The 21,858-nt window shown below is 38.0% G+C and overlaps 1 protein-coding gene across 1 annotated transcript in view; it reads left to right on the top strand.

Moving 5' to 3' along the window:
- LOC111344321 (von Willebrand factor D and EGF domain-containing protein) overlaps positions 1–20,187 on the top strand; it is a 29,814-nt gene extending 9,627 nt beyond the window's left edge. The window contains exons 9-32 of the mRNA XM_088749989.1: positions 1,398–1,555; positions 2,445–2,853; positions 3,121–3,383; positions 4,474–4,588; positions 5,040–5,303; positions 5,856–5,970; positions 7,930–8,340; positions 8,810–8,920; positions 9,562–9,672; positions 9,896–10,006; positions 10,371–10,481; positions 10,988–11,182; positions 12,241–12,364; positions 12,635–12,650; positions 12,851–13,010; positions 13,304–13,417; positions 13,513–13,626; positions 13,720–13,833; positions 14,178–14,450; positions 14,527–14,796; positions 15,529–15,629; positions 17,843–17,901; positions 18,064–18,218; positions 18,373–20,187. Coding sequence (XP_088606115.1) covers positions 1,398–1,555; positions 2,445–2,853; positions 3,121–3,383; positions 4,474–4,588; positions 5,040–5,303; positions 5,856–5,970; positions 7,930–8,340; positions 8,810–8,920; positions 9,562–9,672; positions 9,896–10,006; positions 10,371–10,481; positions 10,988–11,182; positions 12,241–12,364; positions 12,635–12,650; positions 12,851–13,010; positions 13,304–13,417; positions 13,513–13,626; positions 13,720–13,833; positions 14,178–14,450; positions 14,527–14,796; positions 15,529–15,629; positions 17,843–17,901; positions 18,064–18,218; positions 18,373–18,815 — 4,317 coding nt within the window. The 3' untranslated portion in view covers positions 18,816–20,187. The remainder of the gene's footprint in view (positions 1–1,397; positions 1,556–2,444; positions 2,854–3,120; positions 3,384–4,473; positions 4,589–5,039; positions 5,304–5,855; positions 5,971–7,929; positions 8,341–8,809; positions 8,921–9,561; positions 9,673–9,895; positions 10,007–10,370; positions 10,482–10,987; positions 11,183–12,240; positions 12,365–12,634; positions 12,651–12,850; positions 13,011–13,303; positions 13,418–13,512; positions 13,627–13,719; positions 13,834–14,177; positions 14,451–14,526; positions 14,797–15,528; positions 15,630–17,842; positions 17,902–18,063; positions 18,219–18,372) is intronic.
- Positions 20,188–21,858: the final 1,671 nt, after the last annotated feature.

Genomic DNA, 21,858 nt, shown 5'->3' with positions numbered 1-21,858 from the left:
CAAAGTTATTTTTTATATCCTCGCAACAACACTATTTCCACTTATCATGAGCTTAACCTGAACCGATTCTGAGTTATACCGCATAGTGGAAATGATAATTGAAAATGTGCTACAAAATGCGATATTTGGATTTTGAAATATTCATTTGGTGTTTTTTAAAAGCGTTTCGTGATGTCAAAATTAAATGAAACGGTCCCGTTTTAGACTTAAGCCATACATCAATCCCTCCTATAAAAGTTTGTCAAATTGATGCGAGCTTGCTTTCTTTTGCACTTTTCACGAGCAAAGTTCTTTTGCCTCTACTCGGGGCACTGATTTTCGCCATTTTACGGCTACCGACGCTCGTTTCAGTTTTGGTGAATTTCTAGGATAAAGAAGCAAGTCTGGTAAAGAAAAAAATTAAAAACAAAAAAACAAAAAAAACCTTACCACGTTTCTAAGCTCGCTATAAGGTATCTCTGGGAAAAATATAAAGGTTCTTACCTTTTCGATCATGTGCCACGTTTTCCGATTTTAACTCGGTCAATTCAAACGTTCGCTCTTAAGCAACTTACCATTATACAAGGTACTTGAAAACAATTTTTAAAACGTTTATATTAATGAATCGCCAATGAGCGACCAAGTGCTTAGAAGAAACTGGGCGCAAGTAGGACACATCGAAACCAGTCGCTAGACATTTTAATTTACCTAATCGTTTTAAGCAACATATGGCAATCTGCGGTCTTTCCTTACACTTAGGTAGCACTGCAAGCCGTAAAACTCTTGAACAAAAGCTCATCTTTCAAACCAGCAGTCTAAATCCCACGGGGATCAACGAACGCTTTTCATTCCACTAATTTATTCGTGTTTTTCTCTTTTGCCATGTTCCCACCAATAACGTAGCTCCATTTTCTGCCTTTAAAAGCACACACAACCCACAATTCCTCTATTCGCTCCGACGAAGGGCTAACGCTCGAAACGTCAGCTTTTGTAATCGTTACGGTGGCCAATTTACCATTTCAACTTTGTTGATATATCCAAATTGTGCGGTAAGTAGTCGAGAAATCTTGGATTAAAGACAGGTTTTTACAACCATGCGCGGGTATTGAGCTACACATGCCTTTTATTTACATGTAAGTACTAGCGCATGTGACGTAAAGGATCGAGTACAAGGAAGCAAGAGTATGTGAAACTCCTTTATTGGTTTTTTAACTTCCTTTTTTGACTTTTTTATCGGAAACAATTACTACGTGTTTCCACGTTTCCGCGTTTCTTCCCCTTGTATGCAGGTACCTAGAATATTATGAACCCGTCCCCATTGTCAGTCCGAGGATTAAATCGTTAAGAAGGGCCAATAAGGTAATAATTGCCATTGATAATACGCGCCCATAACAATATATGAATTTCTTGCTTTTCAGGTGTTATTTCCATCCGGAGCCAAAGTTGCCATATTCAGAAACTCCTGGGGAATCGATGTCAACGTGTACACACCGAGGGCGAAAAATAAAGCACATGAAACCGGACTTTGTTTGTACGACTGGAGTAAAAATGTAAATACATACGGAAACAACTTAAGGTAAAACAAACATCATGGTCGTTAAAAGCAAACCAACAAGGAAAATACTTCGTTTAAAATACATAAACATAAATTATTTCCTAAATGAACCACGTTTCCTTATAATTGATAGCCAGGGTTGATCTCGCACCCTATTCGGCTATCAATACCTGACAATTTGAAAGGGAAATTAACATGGAATGAGACATTGACAAATATTCTGGACTTAATGTACTGTACTGTTTAAAATATTTCTTCTCTTTGCTTTTCGCGTTTCAAGTTATAATAAAGTTTAGGCTTAAAATCGGCAAAATTTGAGGCGCGTTGTTCACTTTCTTTTTTCGCATAAACTTCTTTAAAGTCATCTCAGTTCTGCAACATTGTATAAAAGGTAAAGGTTTCTAAGGAAATAGGAACATCGCCTCTCAACGGCTGTCATACTCAAGACTGAAGAATAGGTCGTGTTCAAATGAAATGGACGGATCAGAATTGAGAACTTCACTGAAGTGGCAGATGAGATTCGATTGTAACGTATAAAACTTTACAGAGTCCTACAAACCCAATTTTGAGGCTGAAATGTGTTTTCGTTTTCTCTTTCTGCGTCTTCTGTGCGCTGAAAAATCTGTGGTGGAGCAGCCAAATTTATGTGGCTATAGCCGTCTTTTTCACCCAATCTTTCCTGAATATTATATTTCGTTTGCTCTCTACATCATCAACAAATGCATTTTTATCATATTATGCATGGTAGCCTAAGTAAAAAAAGAGGTAGCCTAAGGAAACAAAATAGAACATCAACAAGAAAACTATTCAAATTTTGTCTATATAACTGAGAAAAATTTCGATTTCTTTTTTGAACAATTTGGATGACAATATTTTTAACAAATGTTTCGTTTCATTTAAATTTTTCCAGACTAATCAACGGACAAAGTTACTTCGACACACTCCCTCCTGATCTAGAAGATAAGCTTGTTACCTATTCCGAGGCATGCTTGTGCAACACCAGAGACTGCAAAAATTCTTTTGAGCTCGCTTTTCCGACTGCAATGAAAAAGAATTTGTCACCAATGTTTCTGTGCGACCGAGACAAAAGAGATGTCCATTACACTGATGATCTGACAGAGGAAGATGTTCAGATATTTAAACAAACTCCCCAGTTACAACCCCGCTATAGAAGGGCGTCGCAAGTTGGACAATTATCAAAGGAAAACGCGACCAGCTATTGTGCCGAGAGAATTTCGGAGACTGAGATTGGTAAGCTCTGTGCTGAAGTTGGAGTCAATGTGCAAGCATTGGTAAATACATGTTCAGCTGATGTCGAGGTAAGTGAACAACAAAAAATTATCTGAGTGAGTAATTTTGGCAACGGTACGAATGGGATGTTTCCCAAACTTTCTATTTCTTTTGGTTTGCATCCTAATTATAGGAATGTTCTTTTAATATAAATTACTGATGTGCTTTTATTTAGCCAAAAAAATGAGTTGGCAGCATGGAAAGCAAAGCTAATTTTCGTTTGATAGAATAGTGTATCTGTTTTCTTTCAATTTTTTTTTTCTATAAAGGTGATTGTTCTTTTATTTTCTCAACAGTTGACTGGAGACTTATCTTTCGCAACTGGCAGCGTTGCTATCTTAATGAACGACTGTGGTAATTTGGCAGCCATAAATATGTCTCAATCTTCGAATGGCAGTGGCGAAGAAAACTCTATTTCAGTAGACGAGATCAGTGAACTGCTTTGTCCCAATGACTGTACGTTTAATGGTAAATGCATCAATGGATCCTGCGTTTGCAACAAGGCCTACACTGCTGAAGACTGTTCGGCGTCTATTTATCAAATCCCAACAATTTCCAGGTCAGTGTTGGCGGCAAACAAAATAACAATTTTTTTTGTTGCTTTTCTGAAGGAGATCGATTTTTAATTTTTCTTCTTGGCAAAAGAAGTTCGTGCCTCTTCTATGTTTATAATGGATTTTTTACCTCTATTCAGAGAGGTTTTTAGGGGATTTATCTGATCAGGGAGAGTGGAGGGGAAGACGTCCTCAGAGACTCGCCTTCTGTATCTATTAGTATGAAAGATAGATAATTCCATTTATGTAATGAGCAGGCAAATCCTTTGGAATAAATTTTCCACCTTGGTGTACGCCATCTTGAATTTTTAAAATAGTCGCATCATTGAATAAAATCTCGCATTCTGATTGGTTAACGAAGCGAGGTATTTAGCGTGGAATTGCGAGTTGAAAACGAGGCTAAGTGAAATTGTTTCGTATCCACTTGTTTTCTTATTTTCATTCAGTTGTGCGATTCAAGGAAAATCGATTACCTGACTCGTGAATTCCGCGTTAAATTGTACTTGAAAACCGATATCCCACTCATCGCTTCGCGATTCAGTTTTCGTGTGCAATTTTACGCGGAATTCCCTCGTCAGGTAATCGATTTTCCTACAATATTATTTGTCTGGAAATAATATAAACACAGCTAGCTGTGGAAGAAGATGAGATAATAATATTATTCTTCCCACACTCAATCAAAACCAATATACAATTTAACTGATGCACCTCTGACAGCAATGTAAATCAGGTTTGATCGCACGCGCAGCAGCCATGCGGTGCATGCTTAAAAGTAGAGTAGTGACTCTAGGATAATTTGAAGTTCTAGAAATCAACCAGCGTAATAGGCTTTTTCCGAGTTGCCTTTTGCATCTGTGCCAATACGAGTCTTCGTGCAAAACCGTTCATATGAAAATGTTTTCCCCAGACAGATTTTTTTCATGCAAATCAAATTCCTTTTTATTTAAAAGTTTTTGCGCAATGACTCGTTTTGAAGCAGAGGCACAAAATGATTCAACGCTCAAAATCACATCACATCACATGATTTAAAGTATTTTCAGTGTTAATGTAAATTCGATAAAATATGACGATTGCTTTGTCTTTTAAAAACTGTAGCTTGCAAGGGAATGGTTTGTGCGATAGACGTAAGCGCCCGTGTAGGAAGGTAACGGTCTTGGGAACTGGTTTCCTAAATTCTACAAACCTAACCTGTCATGTGAGGGAATTTAAGGTGAGCATTTTTTAACACAGACCTGGATTAACAAAGAAACCTCATGTTATACTGTTCTAAGAAAATGGATGTAAAAAACAGCCATAGGCGGAGGTATCTTAATTAAGAGACTAAAACGAGACAGGAAAACGCTGATATTTAACAACCGTAAAGAATTTCCATCTTTGCAGCTTAATGTAACATAATGATGGTAAAAATTCCTTTCTCGGGCTTTATTTTTGCAACTGCTCAAGTTACCGATGTTGCATAGTTCTACATATAACTACCATGATGTCAAATGCTTAGAGTTCTTTGTTCTGTTGATTATTTTATTTGGCCTGAAATTTCGGGAAGACCTCAATTACGATTTGATTTCTTACGCTGTATATATAAACGATTATTGCTTAGATAGACAACAAAATAATATGATGATAGCCCATTATTTACCCTCTTCTCCCACAAACATATGCAGGTTATCGACAGTTCCTGGAAACCAAACAATGCGGAACGTGAATTCCCTGGTATAATGACAGACTTGGTGCTTACAGACTGTTCTTTACCTGAATTACCAGTGACGCAAGGGTATTTTGACGAAAACAATGCGGGAACCTCAGCTGCTGGCCTGCATATATCTGTTTCTAACGACGGGGAGCACAAAAGCCATAAAAATCTCACATTTATATCTTACGATTCAGCTTGCATGAGTTGCAATGTTTCTACTGAATGTCATTTCAAGGTAAGGGAATTTTGGTACTAGCTAATATCGATCACTATTCCATTGTAACGTGTTTTATTCTCCGGATACAATCGTGCATCTTGAATTGTGGACTAGCCCTCTTATAATTGGTTTGGTATGAGACGGAAGGGACTTTGTCTATCCAAATTTGCTTTAAGATCGAGTTAAACGTTCAAAACGAACTGCTGCCATCTATCCAAATTAACTAATTATGTAAAATGTTAGGCTACGAAGCTTTATCTCCGAGAAGAAGAATGTGACCCTAACTTTTTTTTCGCATTTCTGACACGAATAACTCATTGTCTGACTGCAATACAATTCTAAAAAAAAAACCTTTGGACTGGAACATTTTCGCGCAAACGTCCTTAATGACGAAATAGCCACATGCTTCGAGTAGGAATTAATACAGCTTCTCTTTCGTTATTTCAGTGCCTAAGTCAAATGAGATTGATCAATACACTATACTTTAAGACCTGTTGTAAAGTTAAGGGATCGTTCATTCACCACGTTTTACAGTTCTGTTTTTCTTTTCTTTGTTTTTTCGCATAAAAGAACAATTCGTGCCTGATAAATGGGTACTGCTTCGCCCCAAACGAGACAAATCCAATCGACTGGTGTTATCAATGCCTTCCACATGTCAGCACTAAGGCATGGTCGGAGCGTCAAGGTAATTATCATTTCAAAAAGTGATTCCACGATGTCGTGCGTCTTTTCATTATCAGTATAACTCTACTAGTGCTACATCACGAATCCTCTTCATTTATTGGCTACGCTACTCAAAATCTATCCGTTTTGGTATAAATCTTCTCGCGTTCAATCACAAATGCCGTTCTCTGATTCGCTACGCTACTCACTATCTATTCTGTAATAGAAAGTGAGTGGCGTAGCAGTGTGTTCTTGTTGACAAAATAACACCCGCTTCTTGACGTTTTCGAAGTGTCTGTGAAGAGGATTTAGATAAAGTTTTGAACGACTAAAAGATTTATACTTAAACAATTAGATTATTCGCTCTCGATTTTGAACGACAAGTACCGTAAATCCTCGAACTAGCGCTCTGAACGCTTATTCCAAATTGAGGGGAGGACGGGGGCACTTATTGATTTTTTCCCAAATCGTGGTCAGGTATCATCGGGATTTTTTTTTAATATAAACGTGTCAGTCCCTCAGAAGTCTCAGATGGATTCTGTCTCTATCAGAGCTACGTAATATAACGGCTATATCCGGTGTAGGACTACCGCAAAAGGTTGCGGTTATAACGGCTATAACGGTGCGGTTATCTGGAATAGCTTGTCCCCTGAATTGCGGCAAGCAAAATCACTTCAATCCTTCCGAAATGGTTGTCGCAATTTCTTCGTCTGAATCGACAAAACACACACGGCATCTATGTAAAGCAGAATTTCTTTATTTTTTTTCTATTTCACTTTTAAATTTTAGATCATGTTTATATAGATTAAAATAGATTGTAACTGTAATAATAGATTGTAATAATATTATCATTTTATCTGATAGATTTACCGTGTCTAAATAAAAATAAAGTTCAAAAGTTCAAGTTGTTTGGGCTTTATATTAATGAATAAAGGCTGATAGTTTCTAAAGAGATGTTAGGGGCTGCGTCGGTGGGGTAACGAAATAATTTGGATATATCAACGAAGTTGAAATGGTAAATTGGTTACCGTAACGATTACAGAAGCTGACGTTTCGAGCGTTAGCCCTTCGTCGGAGCGAATAGAGGAATTGTGGGTTGTGTGTGCTTTTAAAGGCAGAAAATGGAGCTACACAAGCTCTATATCCAAATTATTGGGCTTTATATTAGGCAACTAATTAGCAGATCTTCACTTGTTGTTGCGAAGGTCAATGTGCAGCGCCTGAATAAGTCGATAATCACTTGTTTGTGACTGAACACGACCAAACTGTAAGTCCTTTGTTATTTCAGTACTCTTCCATAAAACTGGGAGAGAGACGAAATGGCTCTTATTTGAGTGGAGACTCTTATTTTAAATTTTGACCTATAGAAGGGGCGCTTATTCAAAAGGGAGCGCTTATTTGAGGGGAGGCGCTAATTCGAGGATTTATGGTACAGAGATATATACCAAAATAGTTTTTGTATTTTTAATTTTCTCCATATCTAAGAGTGATAATTGACTCACGCTGTGCCCTCGTCAAGAATCACGCGTAGCCAGATCTTCGGCGTATGTAATTTAATTGTTAAATCGACCACAGATGGCGTCAAAAAGTGGTGAAATAACTACATACAGGGTAGCTAAAAAGAAAATATCTTCCAGGAAATGAACAAATAAAGTGGCGCACCAGCCGTTGCGTTAGAGTGTCACAGATGGTCTTGCTATACCCCGATGTTCTCCCAGGCCCCGCTTAAGGAAACACAGAGGGTCTCGAGGAAACAAAACTCACTGCTTCTCTCGGGCTCCTTCATTGAATGCTTATTTTTACATTTTGACGTTTTCTGTGATCTGTCACTAATCGGAAGCATAGCAAAATGGGAATTGACTTGTTTTTTCATAATAAAGAAAGAACCAAAAATAAAGCATCAGTGGCCTCATATACAAGTCTATCTTCCAAGAGATCACAACTAAGAACCAAATGCATATGTATTTTTTTATTTTTCTAGTCAATCTTCCTCCACGATTTTCAAAGGCCATCGACTACTTCGCAGTACTTGGCGAGATCCTCGAGCTAACTATTGACTTCGTAGACCCTGAAGGCATGCCTGTCACAGTCTCACTAATGGACGGAAGCCCAATCAAGGCTACAGTGCGCGATAACGTGTTGATATGGAACGCCACTAATGATGCGAAAACACCGTTCTTCCTGAAAGCCACGGATGCTTGCCAAGCTACCTCTTACGTTAATATCACCGTATCCTTGGTCGTCTGCCAGTGTGAGAACAATGGAAGCTGTGTACCTCATCCAAACAAGCCCAGGGGATCAGGGTTTTACGACTGTCAGTGTTTACCTGGATATACCGGAGAGAAATGCGAGACTAACATTGATGAGTGCCTTTCTTATCCATGTTTTCGAGGTATGGCAAACGATTGTTAGCGCAGCACCGGCTCTTGTTTTTATGGCTAGTACTGATTTATGTGACATTTTTGTTCTTCGATAAACCTTGGAATGTTACGTTGCATGCAGGTTCAATTAAAGGGATTTACAGGAGCAAAGCAGATTTCTTAAAAATCTACTGAGGAAAGTAAAGACTAAAAACAACTGAGAAAGAATTAGAATCTGAGTAATGTTGCAAAATATAATTTCATACGAGTTCATTTCCGAAATGTATGCTAGGGTATGAGGGTTAGTTGGACTGCTTTACCGTCCGTCATGTTCGAAAATCTTTAACATCATGTTGCTGTCCTCCATAGCTCTGAATATTAAAGTTTCAATCTAGTTACCTCGTAGTCTATTCTTCTGCTACTGTTTGGCTCTTTGTTGTCTAGGATTCAACACAGGAATGTTATTTGACCTGTTATTATATCAATTTTAATTACTACCAGGCCGGTGTATTGATGGACTTAACAAGTACACCTGCATCTGTGATCCTGGATATGTTGGAAGCAACTGTGACATTGATTATGATGACTGCAGCTCTTCTCCTTGCGTTCATGGTCAGTGCTGTGTAGTTTTTTTTGTATTTTTGTTGTTGTTGTTGTTGTTGTTGTTTTTTACGATGGAACTAATACTCACAACATAAGAGACTGAGTATACAAAAAAAAAAAAAGGACCATTCCGACCATGGAAGAACCGAGAAAGGGCGAACACTTTTAAGGCTCGCTTAGTCAAATCTTTAAGTACAGCAAGATTGGGGTGGAAAACTTCGGAGGAGAGTAGAAGATGTAAGAGAAAGTATCTGAGAGAGGATGGGGTTTAACAAGAGGATTAATGTGAACTATAACCAATTAAATATGGAATTCTTAAAATACGGTTAAATACTGTTATGCGGCCTCCATCGTGAAAAGAGCAGTTTTCTGCTGAAAAATGACATTGTCCCTTGAAAGAGGCACATAAGATAGATAGAATAGCAACTGGTATACGGCATGGTTAAAAGATTCTCACCTTTAAATTTTGTTTTCAAGTTGGTGTATTTGATACAAAACCTTACTTCTTTACATTTCTTAAGTAGCGCGCGGTCGATCCATGAGCTGGCTTGACATTGCTGCAGCATTTGCTTATTGCTGCAATGTGAGTTGCGTGACCTCGTTTTTAAAATTTCCATCTTTGTGCTTGAATTCTCGATTCGTGCTTTTAGGAAAATGCACGGATTACACTGGCGCGTACAGATGCACCTGTGATCCTGGATACAGTGGGCCCAACTGCACTATTGACATTAATGAATGTGAATCTTCACCATGCAGACATGGTAAGGGAAATACTACTTCTATTCCTAACAAAAGCTAGTGGGCAGTGCGGAATTAAGACTAATAAGGAGGGGAAATTTTAAGGGGCTATGCTAAGTTTACGTGCATGTGAATGATTAAAGGCTGAAACATAACGTCTTTTGTTCTTTAAAATTAAGTTTAGACTTGTGTAAAACAGGGGTAAATGTTTCTGTGCGATTGATCTCAATTTTTTATCTTTTCTAGGAAACTGCGTCAATCAGGTTAATAACTACACTTGTCATTGTCAGGATGGCTATACTGGCCGTGACTGTGCAGACGAAATAGACGAATGTCAGTCGTCTCCTTGCATTCGTGGTAAGCATACTTTTAGGGACAAAGTATTGTCTTCTAGTAATATTATAATAATATTTTGAAAAAATTAAAGAAACTGTAAGGGTAGGAGGGAGGTATTAGGATATTTAGTCAGGATTTCTATACGGCACGGCATGCGAACTCATGCGCCTATCCTAGTTGAGGTCCTCAGGAAAAAAAAATGATGATTCAGTAATGATATTGTGGTAACTGGTTTCAACAAAACGTTAGAAGTGATGCTACCTTTCTTGAACTACCTACTTTGACACGGGCCGAGTGTAAGTACTCGAAGAAGACGTAAATCTATTTCCATCCCATTGGTATACTTCAAAATAAAAACTGATCGCCTTTTTGGCATCTTTTTTAGGAACATGTCTGGATATGATCAATAATTACACTTGTATCTGTCCAGCTGGTTTTACAGGAGTGAAATGCGAAGAGAAAATCAACGAGTGCCTTTCTTCTCCCTGTGGCAACGGTATGTTAATGCATACCCCCTCCCAAGATATCATTTATATTCTACAATATGAATTGAAATCGCCATTTATAGTCTCTCATAAGACATCGTCATTAGTACATCTGTGTACTTATCAAAAATTCCATTTAGATGGTTGTACAATTTATATCTAAAGATGAAAGAAATAGTCCGTCAAAGCATACCTTTGAAAATCAAATCTCTTCTTAAATTTAATTATGGCTTACTGCTGTTCAGAAGGATTAAGTTGTAAAGTTCGTAAGTAAGTCCCTGAAGCATGCATCGATGCATTGCCATCTATACAACTATAATAAGCGCGTGCCCCCGTTGGTATCCTCAGGGAAGGGGTATGTTGTATTTTAAAGAAGGTTGCTAAGGTTAATGTTGTTCATTCCACACCAGCTCGTCTTTCTATTTAGCTAGCCTTACAAACAGAATCAACAAAAATGTGTATATTGTTTTGTCCTTGTCGTTCGTCAATAATAGCAAGAACCTTGTCTTTTCATTAGGAACTTGCATTGACCACGTCAATAACTACACGTGCAACTGCCACGTGGGTTTTGCTGGTCTGCGCTGCGACATTAAAATCGCTGATTGTACCATCGACTCCTGTTACCCCAACGTGACCTGCTTCAAAAACAGCGACACAATTAGCTGTGGTCCGTGCCCAGTTGGATTCAGTGGTGATGGAAAGAATTGTGAAGGTAATCGAACAGGGACGAAAGTTGGAAACGTACTATTTAGGCCAGTTAAATGCATGTCAAGAAGACATCTTGGTCGGAATGCTACGAAACTGTCCTTAATTCTGATACTAACTTCTAGAAGCACTGCATTATCCTGATTTTGTGCAATTGTTGTTTTGTCGTTGTTAGTTTGGTTTAGGTTTTCAGCTTTGACATCTATTTTTCTTTTGCTTGCAATATATTTGCCCTTTCGTTTCGTTTCTCTCTCTGCATTGCGGAATCTAGCAAGCATCTAATAGCGCACAAATAGACGGAGAGGCTTTCACTTTTATGTAACGGAAGTATACATAGGAGAGAGAACATTTTAAATCCAGTCAAATAATTTCTGGTAGATAAACGATCAATAAATGTAACCTAACTGGTTACGAACATCCGATGTTCGTCTAGTGAGTCCAGGGGAGGGTAGTTTGAATAAATTACTCGCAGACTGAGCGCATCTCATCTTAAGCGTCACTTTCAGCAATTATATTGCTAAACAATAAAGACTCTTTCTCTTCTTAATGTAGCATTGGTACTACAAACTAATATTCTCAACGACTGTCTTGAAAGCCGACGCACCTATTTACAAATAACATCATTAAAATATGCCAACACCTTACAGTAGCCAAGAATAAACGGGGCTTCAAAATCATCGGCAGACAAAACAACTTTTTATCTGACTATGATGACGACTCAAGGTGACTAAGAACTTCAGTCATCAGCCCCAGTGTTATTCGGACATGCCATTGCCCTAACGACATACTAGCCATTAAAACTCTACATATTGCTATAGGCGTCTTGCAAATGAAACTAGTATTAGCAGTTTCTCATCCACGAGATGCGGACTGGAGTGTCTTCTCGTCCTTTGATCTCAAGTCAAATTATAACATTTCGAAATGTCAGACAAACAAAGGATCACCATGATTTTCGTATGATAAAGGGTTGGTCAAGGGACTTAATCCTAAGACAATTGACTACGCATTTGTCGATGCTGGAAAATTTGAATAAACTTATACTGATGTCATTTTTTTTTTTGCCAGACATTGACCACTGTGTTAATCACGCATGTAGTAATGGTGGATCGTGTGTGGATGGTATCAACAACTACTCATGTAGCTGCCCAGCAGGATATACGGGTGATCATTGTGAAAATGGTAGGCTGGCGTATACCAGAGTTTTATTATAAGGGAGTTAAGCAAAGACGTGTCTGAGAGACGGACGTGAACCGAGACTCGCCTTTTCTCCTCCCAGACACGTATTATCGACTTTTGCTAAAAATTCGTCAAGTTGTTGAAATGAGGGGTTTTCATCTCATTTTGGGAAAGAAAACGGCAATAGCCTAAACGTTTAAAAAATTTATTTTCAGTTGCTCTTGGTCATAGAGACAAATTTACACGTAATTGATTCACAGAACAAATTCGCCATTGCTGATAGTATTTCTGGTACAAATGTGAGTGTGTTCAAATTGGTGTTGACTTCATTGTTTCTTGGAGGACGCGTTAGTTTCAAGGTTTTCTCTGATTTTTGTCAGAGACGTAGCTAAGGAGTAAACATAACGCTTCTTTAAATTTTCTCTCTTTCTCTCCAAGAGAGGTGAGTTTAGTTATTTCTGATTATGTGGTGGCTTTTGTCACTGCCTTTAAAGAAAAGAATAGTAATCGTAATTTAATCTCCAATCTTAACATTCTGTTTCTAGACATTGACGACTGTGTTAATCATAAATGCAGCAATGGCGGATCATGCATAGATGGTATCAACAATTATTCATGTAACTGCTTACTGGGATTTACTGGAAATTACTGTGGACTAGGTAGATCCTTTTCTTCTCTTTTCTTTGTCGTTTTCCTTGTTTTGGTCACTGCTGTTGTAGTTTTTTGATCGCATATATGTAACACAATCTAACACACGTCAATAAGGTGTCAGAAGTTTGATTTGGTTGAAGGGAAGTTTAATGAGGCTAGTTTCAGAAAGATGCTTAAAAATAAAGCTCTTCTTGTTCCTTTGAAATTCGTGCTCACAGGCGTTTATTCAACTCTTCATATGTAGTAAGGCTACTGCTAGGATGTATTTATCCTCCTTTGATCAGAGACCTTCCGTTTGCAGATATTGATGACTGCGAAAATCACACTTGTAGTAATGGTGGATCATGTGAAGATGGTTTCAACAGCTACTCTTGTAACTGCCCAGTGGGATTTACTGGAAATAACTGTGAAACAGGTACACTAAAACAACTCTAGGCGACAAGCCATATCTGTCATTATTAGACTTATAAGACTTGAATCTACTTTTTATCTTTTTTATTCCGTTTGCAGATATCGACGACTGTATTAATCACACTTGTAGTAACGGTGGATCGTGTGAAGATGGTGTCAACAGCTACTCTTGTAACTGCCTGGTAGGATTTACTGGAAATAACTGTGAAACAGGTACACCCAAACAGCTCCAGGCGGCAAGCCGTATCTGTAGTTATTAGACTTATCAGACTTATATCTACTTTTATCCATGCTATTCCTTTGCAGACATCGACGACTGTATAAATCACAAATGTAGTAATGGTGGATCGTGTGAGGATGGTGTCAACAGTTACTCTTGTAATTGCCCACCGGGATTTACGGGAGAAAATTGCGAAAAAGGTACACTCAAACATCTCTAGGTGGCAATTTGTATCGACAGTTGTTTCGTCGTTGAAATGTATTGGTGTTTGGTGGAAGTTATATAACTCACGTCATAAACGGTTAAGAATTGCTTATAGGCGTGATTTATTTGAAAACATTTTTTATGTAAAAAGCTACATTTGATGCATTGCATGTGCATGGCTTCTGGCCATGCGAGTGAAAACGCTCTATCAAAAGTTTGTTCTCTTCCGCAGGAGACGCTGCTTACGCATGGAAACCTTTGTTTATTCAGAGCAACGATAAAATGCGTCTTTTAACTGAATTAAGATGATCATAATTTGCATTGCATTTTTTCCCTTTAGGATTAGCATCATCTTCGGCATCTAAACATGCGACAACACATACACTGATGATTTCTTCCAAGGCCAATACAACAACTGCTACCTCGCTCACAAGTACACTGAAAAGAACAGCCGCTGCAGCCAGCACCACATCACAAGAAAAAAGAATCACGCGTGTCACGTCATTTAATAGTGTGTCTGACACATCGTCGACCGCAGTTACAGATATCCATTCATCTGATAAGAAATCCAGAACTACCACTGTTCAACCAACAACTCAGCAACCAGAAACAAGTAATCATATTTTGGATTGCTTGACAAGCATGCTGAAGTAATTAAAATCGTCATAATTTATATTTTTTCCCTACAGGATTAGCATCATCTTTGGTATCTAAACATGCGACAACACATACACTGATTGTTTCCGAGGCCAGTACAACAACTGCTTCTTCGCCCACAAGTATATTGACAAGAACAGCCGCTGCAGCCAGCAGCACATCGCAAGGAATAAGAATCACGCGAGTCACGTCATTTAATAGTGTGTCTGCCACATCGTCGTCCGTAGCTACAGATATCCCTTCATCTGATAAGAAGTCCACAACTGCCACTGTTCAACCAACAACTCAGCATCCAGAAACAAGTAATAATATTTTCTATTTCTTGAGAAACATGAAGAATGATCGGTGCCCTTAACAGTCATAAGTTTCAAGGATAAACGGTCTCAAATGCTCTCTTAAATTTGTTGTTAATCAAAGAAAAACTTCGAGCTTGCATTGGGTATATATATTGTATGGGTGCCTTTCAAAAACCAAACAAACAAACAAGCAAACAAAGAAACAAAGACAAAAAAGCCCCGTATTAATTAAACAAATCGAAATGAATGACTCTCAAGTATCCCGAACTTCGTAATTTAAATATAAGTTCATTATGCTTCAACGTCGAGGTTTTCCTTAATAAAGTTTACTCGTACGCGCTCGTAAGCTTAATGTCAAGAGAGGATATGTAAAAGACAAAGCACAAGAATACCAATTCTCCAATGGCTCAGACCCCAATGTTCGTGACATCGTTCATATTTTCATTAAAGGTCGTCTTACTGGGTGGTTTATTCACTCAATCATTCAAAAGGTCTGCCATTGGGTCAGTCACTCATTCACTCAACTCAAACAATTAGTCAGTGTCAAGTCACTCAATCATTTGATCAGTCAGTCAATCAATCAACCAATCAATCAATCAATCAATCAATCAAGTAATCAGGCAATCACAATAAGCATGCAATCAGTGGGTTTGTGTAAACACGTATTTGAAGCATTCTTAATGTTCTTTCGTTTTGTCACCTTCACCTTTTGTACTGACCTGTGTACTTCTATTCTAGAGCTTGTCATTGAGTTAAGTCTCCAACAGAAGTGGAATGAAGATCTTGAGAATGAAAGCAGTCAAGCCTTTAACGAGTTGTCACGGACCCTTGAAATACAGGCAAGTATAGAGCAACATATATAGAAGAGAATGTCAATCTTAGTTACTTTCCCTCTCTCTCGTGCGAGTCGTTACGTGTTCTTTGTTTAATTGCAGGTAATTAATAAAGCGACATATTTTACTTTTGGTTTCTTTCTTAAGCTTCATGGGTAGTCGAGACAATTTTAATTTGTATTTTATTGTGGTATACAATTCAGTTTTCTCTGCCCTATTTAGACCGCGCTTTTGACATCTTTTACCAGCAGGGGATAATTATTTTGAAGCCATTTTAGGCGTCATAGCTCAAGTATGCGAGGGAGGTGATCTTTCATTCAGCCAAAATGGAAATTTTTAAAGTTAAAAGCGTAAGTTGAAAGGCAAATACAGGTTTCGCGAAAACATTTTACCTTGCAAATAAAGCTTTGATTAGCGATAGCTTTTGTCTCTATAGCTTCATTATCTGAACGTCATTATGGATTGATTCAAAGCCACTGTAAAGTTTCAAAGCGTTAAGGTTGCTCTGAACCATATGTAAAGATTTTTTTTAACACTTTGCCAAGAGTTGCGTCTTATCATGCTCTCAACGTTCCGGTTTTTTTTTGTTTTTTTTTAATTATAAGACACTGAAGCTGTAATTGAATGTTTTTAAGCAGGTCATATTGTTGCTATGGTAACTATAACAACGTGTTCACCAATGATTGAGCAGTTTTTTTATACCATGATTGTAGCATTAACCGATAAAGAGTGGTTACAATGACCCATCGAGATCTAACTGCTGGAAACTGTTTAGAGCCACTTTAATAGGGGTATAATTTAAAGAGAATTAGGGGAAATAAGGGGAAATTGGCCAGTTTCTGCTTAAAAAAAAGGATGCCCTCTTAATATGGTGTCCACTTAACAAAGGTTTCACTGTACGTTCAAATTATGTTATAATTAACAATTATTGGATGAGGTAGAGGAATATGTATATGAGAACGATCCTTCGCAGTAAAGCACTATTTGAGCAATAGTGAAAATCAGACCTGAAAAAAATTTCAGGCCTGTACGGGATTCGAACCACTGACCTCTGCGATACTAGTGCAGCGCTCTACCAATTGAGCTAACAAGCCAACTGGGAGCAGGCCATCAAATTAATTCGATATATCATCCACGGGTTTATATCGAATTAATTTGATGGCCTGCTCCCAGTTGGCTTGTTAACTCAATTGGTAGAGCGCTGCACTAGTATCGCAGAGGTCAGTGGTTCGAATCCCGTACAGGCCTGAAATTTTTTTCAGGTCTGATTTTCACTATTGCTCAAATAGTGCTTTACTGCGAAGGATCGTTCTCATATACGTCTCATAACCGCAGTTCACACATATGTTTCATATGTTTGTTGTTGTTTGATTTATCATCCACGGGTTTATATCGAATTAATTTGATGGCCTGCTCCCAGTTGGCTTGTTAGCTCAATTGGTAGAGCGCTGCACTAGTATCGCAGAGGTCAGTGGTTCGAATCCCGTACAGGCCTGAAATTTTTTTTCAGGTCTGATTTTCACTATTGCTCAAATAGTGCTTTACTGCGAAGGATCGTTCTCATATACATCTCATAACCGCAGTTCACAAATATGTTTCATATGTTTGTTGTTGTTTGATTTATCATCCACGGGTTTATATCGAATTAATTTGATGGCCTGCTCCCAGTTGGCTTGTTAGCTCAATTGGTAGAGCGCTGCACTAGTATCGCAGAGGTCAGTGGTTCGAATCCCGTACAGGCCTGAAATTTTTTTTCAGGTCTGATTTTCACTATTGCTCAAATAGTGCTTTACTGCGAAGGATCGTTCTCATATACGTCTCATAACCGCAGTTCACACATATGTTTCATATGTTTGTTGTTGTAGAGGAATATATCGTGTTTTGTCAGTAACGAGCAGATCAGTTTTTCTTGAAGCCGAAAGCCGAGGCAAACAATTAATCTGTGAGACACTGAAAAATCACGATATTTCGTAAAAACTGAGTTCATCAATTTTCTTGTCATTTCATTGCCAAGTTGGTTGGCAGCTCACGGAAAGCGATCTGCCTTTTTTAACCTAAGAGTGTGGTTACAATTACGCATGAGCAGAATGTTATTTGCAGCTAAACACATTGTAGGCAGTTATTTGCAGGTCATGTGCAGGGATCTCGGCCAATAAAAAGAAGAGCAAAAATGCATTGAATGATAATGGTTATTGACTATAGTGTTTTTGAACTTGCAGATTACCGAAATGTATTCCCAGGAGGACAACTTTGTTGGAGTAGAAATCTTATCATTTAGGTACGCAATCTTGAGGAAATTAAATGAAAAGTTGTTTCTTATAATTTGTAGCCTCGTAATGTGGTCAGTGTAATAAGTAATCGATGAAATATCGTGTAATCGTTTCTTGCTTTTCGTTCGTTCGTTCGTTTGTTTTTTATTGGTATTTGCTCTTGTTCTTAGGCCGGGCAGTGTAGTGGCACAATTTCAGCTGCTGTTCAAAAACAGTCTGGAAGATGAAAAAGCTTTGACTCCGTTGAAGAGGGCTATACAGGACGGCAAACTGGGCCCTCTGACCGTCGATCCAGAATCCCTTAAAATCATGAAGGACGTTGAAGGTAATTGCAAGTATATATCGAAAGATTGACTAACTCGGTATGTTACACGTGTGGGAGATATATGTTAATGTTATCCATCATTATTCACCCACTCTTTAGTTATATATATATATATATATACAAATGTTTTGTTTAATTTTTCGTCAAAATCTAGAACCTACAAAAGAAGACAAAGTAAAGGTCCTCTATCCAATTATTATTGGTGTTTCATGTGGTGGAATATTTATGCTTGCTGTCCTCAGCATTTATCTGATTCGCCACAGTCACCGCCGAAAAATGGTGGGCTGTAGGCGTAATTTATGCGGGATGCCTACGGAAGTTGCATTCCCAAACCCTGAAAAGTACGAGTTACAAGAAACTAAATCAAAGGAAGACATTGTCAGGTATGAGGAGATTGGCATGTGGAACGATGACGTTGGTCATGACAAATCGCAAGTCTCGCAAGATGCTGTTGGGTATGAGAAATTAGACCTCTCCTATGGAGCCATCTACCAAGAGCCGGGCACGCCAAATGTCGGTGGTGATTACCAGGAAGTATGCATTTCGAATGATGCTCCGCGCTATCAAGAGACTGGCTTCTTGAAAAAAGCTTGGTAAAAGTAAACATGACGACGGCAACAACAACGAAAAAAAGTAAAATTTTCTAAATTATTATTATCATCTTTTTTAGGCTTTATAGCATTGAAATGGCGGAAGTAGAGTAGACGTGTTTTCCCATATTACTGTCTTAACATAATGCATTTATCTAACATTTTGGATTACGACGAAGTTTTTGATTGACTATTCAAAGCAAGAATAGTCATTATTTAGCTCTATGGCTAGTTCTGCTTCGAGAAGAAGCAGTGGAACAAAGATAGGAATAATAATAAAAATCATTATGATGATAATAAACATTAATGATAATAAATAATAATGATAAACTGAACTGAATCTGACTGCGTGTTTAGTCAGATCAAGAAGGCAGCATGGTCGAGTGGTCAGCGTGTCGGACTTACAATCCGCCGCTCCCGGGTTCAAGTCCCGCCCTGGCCACTACCTGAATTTGTTTCACGTAGCCCCGAGTTTCAAATCCTCGGCCATGCTTGTAATATAGCCAACTGGTTTGCTTTCGGCCAGTTGGGATTCTTAATAATGTTATTTTCTATTAGAATTATTTGTTTCAGTTGTTTGGTGGAAAACCTGTAAACTAGCTTCCAATTAAATGTTTCTTCACGTTAAACTGTATTTATCATTATTATTTTAATTTAGTTTTGGTTTTATGTTCCAAATGAACAGCATCTCGTACATCAAGCAGTCAAACTTTGAGCGGCATTGCTTTAAAACTGTAAATTGGTCTTGTGGATTAGTTGCTTGCAGCTTGTGTTCTTCTTTCAGGTGTGTACCAATTGTTACATAGTTCATGAAGAAACTTTTAGGTGTTTAGAAATAATGATTGTAATAGTAATAATAACAAGAATGTTGAAGTTAGATTTGCCAACTACGCAAAAGTTCATTTTCGCTCATTTTGTTATAGTTCAGGTTGAATTAAATGTTTTATGCTCAATGTAATAGGTTCCCAGAAGAATTATTTCTAGTCTTTCAAGGGTTTTCATATAATACATATTAGTGTAAATCTACTAGCGTTCTATTACGAATGCCGTTCTCTGATTGGCTACGCGGCACTATCTATTCTGTAACAGATAGTGAGTAGCGTAGCAGTGTGCCCTTGTTAACAACATTACGTCCGCTTTTTGGCGTTCTAGAGTTGTCTGTGAAGAGGATTTAGATAAGGTTTTGAACGACTAGTGGATTTATACTGAAAAATCATTAAACTATTCGCTCTCGATTTCTATGCGTAATGGTTGACTTGGGCAGCGCCTTCGTCAACTATCACGCGACAGAAATCTCGAGCTCATGATCAAAACGTTAAATAGTTCAAACTCGGCCTTTGTAGAATGCTTTTTGCTGAATAAAGATCTCTTGAGATTTACCTCCTTTGTATAATGAACGTGTCTTTAGCCGGGAACGAGAACTGGGAAATGGTTGAAATCCTTGGTTTATATCCAAAATAAGAATTTATAACTTTTCTTCAAGACCGTGAACCCTATTCTCGGCCTGTGATATAATGTTGAATCCCGCACTAATTTACAGCAAGTGGATCTACTATTCAAGGAACTGTGCTGACATAGTTTACTTTTGACATCTCTTTATCCTATTCAGATCAGGCGGCAGCCTTAACGAGCTTACGTTGAGTCAACTCTGTATAGCTAATTTGATACTTGATCGAGTGAAAGCTGTCAATTTTGATAATGCCTCGGAAATGTATCTGTTCTTAGAAGTTTCATATGACGTGCCGTGGATTATTTTTCCTTGGAAACTATGCAGATATTGCGGCATGTCAGTACAAATTTAGAACTGTAAAGTTTTCTTTACCAAAATTTAACTTTTAAGTAGTGAATCCAAGATAGCGGACTTAAAGATGTTGTGAAGTAATAAGGGACTTTTAAGTATATGGTACGGCTTCCCTCCCCGCTAACGTCCAGTTGACGTAAAGCGGGAACAAGTATAAATTAGGCGACGATGCCCAATTATATGGGGAAAAAAAAAGATTTAAGATTTGTTAACGTATTCCCACCAAGAAATAATTGTTTACAAATGAAATCAATCATCCACAACCAACATTGCTCACTAAATTTCTAAATATATGTTGCTCAGTAGCGACATTTTAATTTGTCTCTTTCGAAAAAAACTAGACCAGACCGTCACAAACAAGAATCGTATGTTTTTACATATCCAGGCTTTAACTTCTGTCTCAGTATCTATTTTTTCCAGGGGAATCTTGTTCTCTACCGATAACCTAGGACAGCGTTTTTTCAACTCGTAAGAGAGCGACTAATTTCAATTCCTAACTAGCTCAAATCTGCATATTTTATTCATAAGCACTCGTCCATCGAGTTTATGGTGGCGCACTTCCATAAACGATTTTAAAAAGGGCGCGCTTTCATTAGCTTTTTTTCTGACATTTTTAATGTTAGTATTATGACTTGAAAGTCCTCGACAGTAGTTCAAAGCAGTTTCCAATGTAAAAGGTTTGAAATTTACATTATAGTCTACGCAGGAAAATGCGTCTCGTTGACAAACAAAAGGGTGCCTCTATGAGTGGAAATTAAATCATTCAAGCAAAAATCGAACAATTGAGTCCGTTTCAGCACTATTTTAAGAGCGCATGACGGGGCGGAAATGGGAACTTAACATAAACAAAGGAATTCATGGCACAATGCAATAACCAATTAAAAAAAATTTAGATTTTGCGTCCTAACTTTACGGTAAACGTTATTTTAGCATTATCTAGACAAAGGAAAGTTACTTTACTTAACGATGTTTTGTTTGAGCCTGATCGAGATACCATGGGAAGTTAACTTATAAAACGTTTTGAAAGAAAGTGAGGTGGAAGTACACTCGTCATTTGTACACAGAAACGTAGTAACATACACACGTATCACGCGTATAAAATAGTCGCTGATAGAGTTTCATATCTAGATAACATGATCACTAGAGGAGAGCAAACGGTAAGAATAGGCGGTTACCGAGTTGCTTGTTGCCTCTGCGTGAAAACGAGTCTTTGTAAATGTGTTTCATCAACAGTTTCATTTTCGTGAAA

This window comes from Stylophora pistillata, chromosome 2 (genome assembly GCF_964205215.1).
Source record: "Stylophora pistillata chromosome 2, jaStyPist1.2, whole genome shotgun sequence".
In the NCBI taxonomy this organism is placed as follows: Eukaryota; Metazoa; Cnidaria; class Anthozoa; order Scleractinia; family Pocilloporidae; genus Stylophora; species Stylophora pistillata.
This window is presented reverse-complemented; position numbering and strand designations above follow the sequence as displayed.